At 45.7% G+C, this 7,915-nt stretch overlaps 1 protein-coding gene across 1 annotated transcript; it reads left to right on the top strand.

The window, feature by feature from the left end:
* Positions 1-3,698: 3,698 nt before the first annotated feature.
* Positions 3,699-6,445, top strand: LOC123402177. Its single transcript, XM_045096058.1, has 2 exons — positions 3,699-4,633; positions 5,996-6,445. Exons 1-2 carry the CDS (start codon positions 4,139-4,141, stop codon positions 6,023-6,025), a joined length of 525 nt encoding a protein of 174 aa, XP_044951993.1. The 5' UTR covers positions 3,699-4,138; the 3' UTR covers positions 6,026-6,445.
* The last annotated feature ends 1,470 nt before the right edge of the window (positions 6,446-7,915 follow it).

Genomic DNA, 7,915 nt, shown 5'->3' with positions numbered 1-7,915 from the left:
AACCGATAAGATCTTCGGAGAATATGTTGGATCAAATATGGACATCCAGGTACCGCTATTGGATATTGACCGAGGAGTGCCCCGGGGCATATCTACATAGTTCTCGAACCCGCAGGGTCTGCACACTTAAGGTTCGATTATGTTTTAGTATAGTTGAGTTATATGTGTGGTTACCAAATGTTTTCGGAGTCCCGGATGAGATCACATACGTCACGAGGGTTTCCGGAATGGTCCAGAAACGAAGATTGATATATAAGATGGTTTCATTTGGTTACCGGAAGGTTTTCGGGCATTGCCGGCATTGTACCGGGAGTGACGAATGGGTTCCGGAAGTTCACTGGGAAGGGGGCCACCCACCCGGAGGGAGCCCAATGGCTTTAGGGTGGCGCACCAGCCCTTAGTGGGCTGGTGGGATAGCCCAAGAAGGCCTTGGCGCCAAGAAGAGAAAAACCAAAGAGAAAAGAGAAAAAAAGGGAGGTGGGAAGGAAGAGGAGGACTCCTCCTTCCCAAACCTAATTGGAGTAGAAATCCTCCTCTCCTCCTTGGCCGGCGCACCCCTTGAGGGCTTGGCCTTCAAGGCAAGCCTCCCCCTCCCTCCTATATATAGTGGTGTTTTAGGGCTGATTTGAGACAACTTTTGCCACATGCAACTCAACCCTAGATCACATAGTTTCACCTCTAAATCGGATTTCTGCGGAGCTCGGACGGAGCCCTGCAGGAGTAGATCATCACCACCACCGGAGCGCCGTCACGCTGCCGGGGAACTCATCAACTTCTCCGTCTTGCTTGCTGGATCAAGAAGGCCGAGATCATCGTCGAGCTATACGTGTGCTGAACGCGGAGGTGATGTCCGTTCGGCACTAGATCGGAACGGATCGTGCTGTTCGTGGTGCGGTTCGAGGGACATGAAGACGTTCTACTACATCAACCGCGTTTCTTAACGCTTCCTGCTGTGCGATCTACAAGGGTACGTATATCCAAATCTCCTCTCGTAGATGGACATTACCATGATAGGTTTTCGTGTACGTAGGAAATTTTTTGTTTCCCGTGCAACGTTCACCAACACTTTTCGGGTAGAGTATGGAGTATGTAGTATGTAATATGTAACGGTTTTCTAATCTCATGCCGTACATATCAGTTTTGATTGGAGTATGAAGTATTTTCTTGATGTGTGGATTATGGAATATGGAGTATGAAGTATGTACTTCTTTTTAAACTCGAGTATGGAGTATATGTAGGTATATCATGGTCTTTAGTGTCAAGAGTATATGTAAATCTGCACATAATTAATGGAGTATATATGCTTCTTCTGTCTAGTATAGAATTTATTTTGGGAAAGTATAGAATATATTGCCATTTGGAGTACATGTATATCTCAAAATATAGTATGCATGTGTTACTACACGGTGGTAGTATATACTCAATTTCTTTTCACCAAAGCATGACATCATCCCTATAGAGTTTCCCTTCTTCTAAAATATTAAGTTTGCATACGTACGTAGTTAATTTTTCGAACCAATATGTAGAATATGCCTTTTTATGGAAACGAGAGTATGGAGTATGGAGATGTCATTACAATACATCATCTCAAAATAAATGAGAATATATGTATAATACAAAAGTAGTATCCTTATGAAAAAAGAGTGCACACAAAATATATTATACCGTATATCATAAAAAAGAATATCTGTAAATAAAAAGGGTATGTATATATTCGAAGAAAGGAGTATCTCCTAACATAATGTATGTTCTTTAGTTAGTTCGTTCCCTGTATGCATGTACGTACATCCACAGAGCTAGGAAAAGGAAGCATATGTGCATGAGATTGTATCTTCACGGAATTGTATATACTAGCAAAAGAAGGTAATATAGGGGAATTAAATTTGTAGAACGCGTGGACACGTTGTGATGGATGCTAGTACATGTACTGCCCTATAACTTGAGATCAACTACATTAAGATTCAGGGCAGTGCTGGAGGCGGTGATCTTCCGGACGTCGATGCATTCATGAGTTGTGGTAGCGTTGGCACAAAACATGGGCGGCTGGACAACACCGGTGGCTGGTTCTGCAGTGCATCCGTCGCCGACGGAAATGACAGATCCAACTCACCAGTTAGTAGCTGGCACTGATCAGATGATGCCGCCGACAACGGTGGCCGATGACGTCGTAAAACTCGATGAAAAATTCAGATGTGACGATGGTGTTGCGTCGGCGGCGTCCAGGTCGACGGAAAACGGAACAATCAACGAAGAAGCTCCAAGAAAGATCAAGTTAAGACTGCAAAACTTGGAGATCAAGGTTACCTAATGTGCATGTATTCATAACAAGATGTGCGGATCAGCGAATGTGCCAATACAATAACTCCAATGGTTGTAAGATACTAAGATTCCATGAATGGTTGTGGGATCCCATGGAAAGTAGTTCCACCGGACTATTTTAATTTGCAAGCACATGCTTCGCCGATGGCCGGGTCACCTCGTGGCGCTCGTGCAATAGCTCCCCATAATCCAGCTGCCGTGCTATTAGCCAGGTTGTTAGATACGAGGTGGATATATGTTTTTGAAAAATAGAAGAATCGTTATGTTCACGGATATAGAGAGATAAATCAGCTATTTTTGAAACAAAACCTACTCCGTATTAATCAAGCCCACACCCTCGACGAGATCCGATGGATGCGAGAGCGGGGTAACTGCCCCGGTTGTAGTATGGATTTTTTGAATTTTTTTTCCATATATATATATATGAAAAGTTTGTCATATAGGAGTACGTATATATAGAGAGCAGAGCAGGTTAGGTTTACTTTCTACGCCGCCGCCGCCGCCGCCGCCGCCCACCCTCCCCCCACCCCCGGTTGAATCCTCCGGACACCACGGCCGCCGTCGCCTCCTCCTCGTCGACTCGCCCGGGTCTGCCTCACCTCCCCGATGGCGAGGGCGACGAGCCTCCAAACTGGGTTCTCCTCGACATCCTTGGCTACATCTCTGAATGCCCCAACGCAACCTTCGCCGAGAGCTCCACCGGCAGCGGCCATCGCATCCAAGTATCCTTCCACACCGCCCGACCGCCCAACGTCTCCCACTTCTGTGTCCACTGCCCAGGTGTTAAACCATCAGAATATTTTATGGCTCCCAAGGTCATCAGCGCAGAGGCCAATCTCATCCTCTTCTGCCTTTCTGTGACCCCCTGTGTCTTCTTCAATCCGCGTTACCGCGACTACTTCCTCTACAGGGCGCACCCACGGAATCCATCACTGGACCTTGTTCCGCATCCGTACCCCAACTCCTTCCGCGACCATGAGGTCGCCCTTCTGAGCTTGGACGGCGACGAGTACGCCGTCGCTGCTCTCACAAGCAGGTGCGACACCGTGGCTTTCGATGAGGATGACACGCTCAACGATAAGGAGTTCGATCTCCATCTGTACCGCTCCTCCAAAGCTCAGGAGGGGTGGACTTCCAAGGTGGTGTCGGTGGCACAGCCACGGAGGGACAGTGTGTGCCCTGTGGATCGAGGCCTGTATCATGAGACAACAAAGGTGATCATCCTCGAGCGTGGCAGGCTAGCCATGGTCGGCTGGGTTGACCTCTGGCGTGGTATCCTCGTCTGCAGTGTGCTCCAGGAGAATCCCGTTCTCCACGACATACTGCTGCCGCCACCCGCGAGGGGTAACTGGGCACTCTACCACAAATGTGTTAGCGTGTGTGTGTGCGTGTGCCATGGTGGTGCTTGAGCTAGTCTCACGTTGGGTTCCGCTGCGTAGGAATAGGTTGTTAGCAGTGATTCGTTGAGCTGGTCGTAAGTTCTGCGCGTTCGTGCGCGTAGCTAGCGGATCGTGGGCGTTAGAGACGGGCTGGATGGTGTGCGTGCATCGGCTCGAGTATAAAATCCCATGATCCGCTGCTGGTCAGTTACAGGAGGCATGGTGAGTCCACGTTTGTAGCCTGCAGTTGTGTGTTCAGCTAAAGCAAATCAAGGGCGTTCGTTGCCCAGGCGTTCGTCGCCGAAATCCGGTGTGTGCTCCTCTCTTCTTCAACCTTCGTTCGTGAGCGAGGGTGAGGATTAGTCCCAACAAAATGCCGCCCGTACATCATTCGGGACGTCGCCGTCAGCTTGCTCAAAGATTCCATCAAGTACATTGAGATGGAAGTTTGCCCACCGGTTGCGGTTGTTGCCCCTGGCGACCCTCCTGCGTCCTATGCTAACTGGTTTTGTCAAAAGCCTCGTGAGTGGCAGTGCAGAAAGCCTTGTGTAAGCTGGAGAGCCACCACATGGATACTATCGATCTCAAACTTTACATCTGCAAAGTGGAACATTAACTGCACCTTCGATATTGCTGATGTCACTGTCGACCCAATGCATTCTGAGCTGCTGCCCAGGCCGAGCAGCATCAGCGACAATCCCAGTAAAACATCATTACTGGAGTGCCTTGTCGTTGGTTTTCCCACCCTGAGCATGGATGAGGATGCTGTCTACATGCTGTCTAAGGGCTGCCCCATCGGTGCGATGGAAGTTGTGATTGCTATTGACATGAAGAAGAAGAAGGTGCAAGGAGTTGGGAAGCTTGTTACCGGAAAAGACTTCACTTATACACGTAACTGCACCAGTGAAGTCTCCAAATATCTTAGTGAAGATAAGGTAATTTTTCTGTTCTAGTGCCTGCTTCATTTCCGTGTGACTACCTGTATCAATGGTCTGCTTATCCTATACGTCGTGTTGGTGAAATGAAATCCTATACTTATGGGTTATTGACAAACCTGTTTGTGCTACTTGCTTAGGAGTCTGATTCCATCATTTTTCCAACTAAGTGTAATGTTAAGATACTGGAGTTCATCAGGACTAAAAATCTAGGCACTTGTAAAGGATGCCCAATTTTTAAAGAACTATGAACCAATAGTGCCTAATCATATTACTCAATTGGCAATTGCTCAGGATGGTCCGAATGACTTGCACCTTATGGGTAGACATTTAAGGTTGTGTTCCTCTTTTGTTCTTCTTAGATCATAACTATAGTTGTTAGTGGACTTATAAATTCAGGTGTGTTTAGCTTGATTAAGACGATGGTGTGCAATGAGAGGGTAGTTTGGATGACTGTTCTATTCCAAATCAAGCTGCATGAGGTATATATATCAGCTGATATAACAATTCTTGGGGCTCCAGGCTGTAGTAAGCAAAAAACAAATACTCCCTCTGATCCAAATTAGTTGTTGCTCAAACGGATGTATCTAGCATTGAATTACGTCTAGATATATCTGTTTCAGCGACAACTAATATGGATCGGAGGGAGTAGTAAATTATGTTCAACTGATTTTGTGTAACCTTTCATTGTGAAGCAACCGTTTCTAACAGAACAGCAGAGCTGGTGTACAGATAGATTTAGAGAACTTTCAGATTTCTTTAATGGTACTAAATGTGGTGTGTCATAAGAAGGAACTGAAAAGGATGTGAGTGCTCGTCAAAAGTCTGCATAATCATTATAGCGGGGAGGATAGGCATTGAAGCACCCCTTGGTGTAATGCTGTCTCTTCGCGGAAAGACATTATTAGAAAAGAATGAAAACAAGCACCATAGTTGTTATATTAGCACATTACAAAGTTTGTTACTTCCCAAAAGATGAGACCATTGAAACTGCCTTAACTACATTTAGACTTTGCAATACTATATATATTTTTTAAATGCTAACGTTATGCATTTTTTTAAAAACTCACTAAAACAATCTAATAATAGTGGCAGTGAAGCCCGGACTTTACACAGGTAACTCACCGATTTCCAGGAAAAATAAAAAAGAACGCATGTAGGAATACTATATGATGAAAACATACCTTCAAAAGTATTTGTCATGTAGTTTCTTTTCGTTTTGTGGAACCATGATTGCTGCGAGTTTTTGTTTGCTGTTCTCTACTACCAAAGGACAGATGTGTTCATCTTTGATTGAAAAGAAAGTAAATCGTGTAGTTTTTTTTGTGTGTGTCAAATCAATAGTTGTTTTATTTTATACAGGCACAAGTGAAGCTTGATGAACAGACATAAAGGTATATGCAGGAATTTGATCAGTAGAAAGACGTCTGAGGAGCTGGTCCAGGTCGGAGGACTATTGAATGCATGCGAATATCGAAAGTCCCCTTTGCTACTGATGACTTTATTGTGTTCTATCGCTCCTGCACAATCTTGGTTATATGTCTGCTCAATGTAATGAACTCTTGTGGTACTTGTACTCCCTCCGTCTCAAAATAAGTGTCGTTGATGTAGTATAAAATTTGTATCAACTTAGTACAAATTTTGCGACACTTATTTTGGGACGGAGGGAGTATATTGTAATGAACTCTTATCATATCTTTTTCACTGTCGGCTAGAACCTTGGACTGTTTGGTTACCACTCTGACATACTAGAGGATAGTGTGTGGTGTTGCTTCGGGTTTGTTCTTATGGAGTTGTCGAGAATTTGTTCTACATTCTGCATGCGCGTATCTTTGTGTGAGCGAGAAAATAGTTGTGCAATAGTAGTTTCTAGGTAGAAGTTTTAACATTGCTATGACGTGAGTTGGTCTCAGGGCACTGGGGTTGAGGTTCCATTCAATAGAAAAATGACTTATTGGACTACATGTAAAAAGCACCTCTGTGAACCTGGTGGTAGATGAATCCTATAAACAAATTTCAGGGCAAGTAGCAATTAAGAAAAACGTGATTTATTGGACTATTTGTAAAAAAAAAAATGACCATGGAAAATTACCTAAAAAAACTGAGCATAAATATTGAGTGAATATACATCTATATAGTGCAGATTTTGACTTTGTCCTGGACAATACCATGAAAGTCATTTCGTCTCCAAAATTCATTCACATGGTTTGATTTTATTTTATTTTGTAGTCGACTACATACAATGATGAATGACACGAAATAAAGCATACACATTGTGGTATCTCAATGGGTGGCAGCCGTTCTGGTGCAGGCTGGTGAGGGAATGCATGCTAAAAACTAACATATGCATATTGTTTGATTGTCGCTTCGGCTCATACAACTACAAGATGTTTGGATGCATACGCGGGATACATTTAAGATCTAACACTTATACTTAACACACATTGTTATACCATGCCTCGCGACTGCCGTGGACGATGACTGCGCCGCCGCAACCGACACGGTGAGCACGGAGTTTGGAGCGAGCGTTCTAGCCGACGCTGTGGCGAACTAGTTGCTAGCGTCACGACCGCAGAGAAAGTCCGTGCGAAGGTGCGTCGAGATAGAGGACGGGGGATGAGAAATGCAGTGTGTCGGACCATGACGAGTGCGGTGGACGATGACCGTAGCGCCGCGTCTGACATGACGAGCACGGAGTCACATATGAGCGTTTCTGCTGGCGCCGCGATGAACTAGTTTCTAGCGTCGTCGTCACGGAGAAATTCCTGCGGAGGAGCGTGAGGCGGAGGACGGGGGAGGAGAAATGTAGTGCATGTCGGACTATGGCGACTGCGGTTAAGAGGTGGCCACGGCGCCGCATCCGATACGACGTGCACGGAGTCACACGCGAGTGACCCTGTCGACGCCGCGGCGAACTAGTTGCTAGCATCGTTATCGCAAAGACAGTCTGCACGAAGACAACGGACAGAGGCGGAGAAATACAGTGCCTGCATCATGGCAACGGTAGTGCAGTAGGACGAGAGAGAGCCTGCCAAGATGACCGATGCTGGAGACGACTCCAGTGTGGTAGGATGCGGGCAAGAATGTCAAGAGGAATGGCACAAACGGCGCTGACGTTGACAGGGACGAACAGGAGGGGTGTGAGACAAAGGATAGAGAAGAAAAAATACAGTGTGCGCGTTGCGATGTCAGTGCAGTAAGGTCGTCAAACCAAAAAGCTTGTAACACGAATGTCATAGGGAACTGCACGATGAAGCCGACGGTCAAAGAAAATTTTAAACG

Source organism: Hordeum vulgare, chromosome 6H (assembly GCF_904849725.1).
Source record: "Hordeum vulgare subsp. vulgare chromosome 6H, MorexV3_pseudomolecules_assembly, whole genome shotgun sequence".
In the NCBI taxonomy this organism is placed as follows: domain Eukaryota; kingdom Viridiplantae; phylum Streptophyta; class Magnoliopsida; order Poales; family Poaceae; genus Hordeum; species Hordeum vulgare.
Note: the sequence above shows the minus strand (reverse complement) of the source record. Positions and strands in the feature narration are given on the sequence as shown.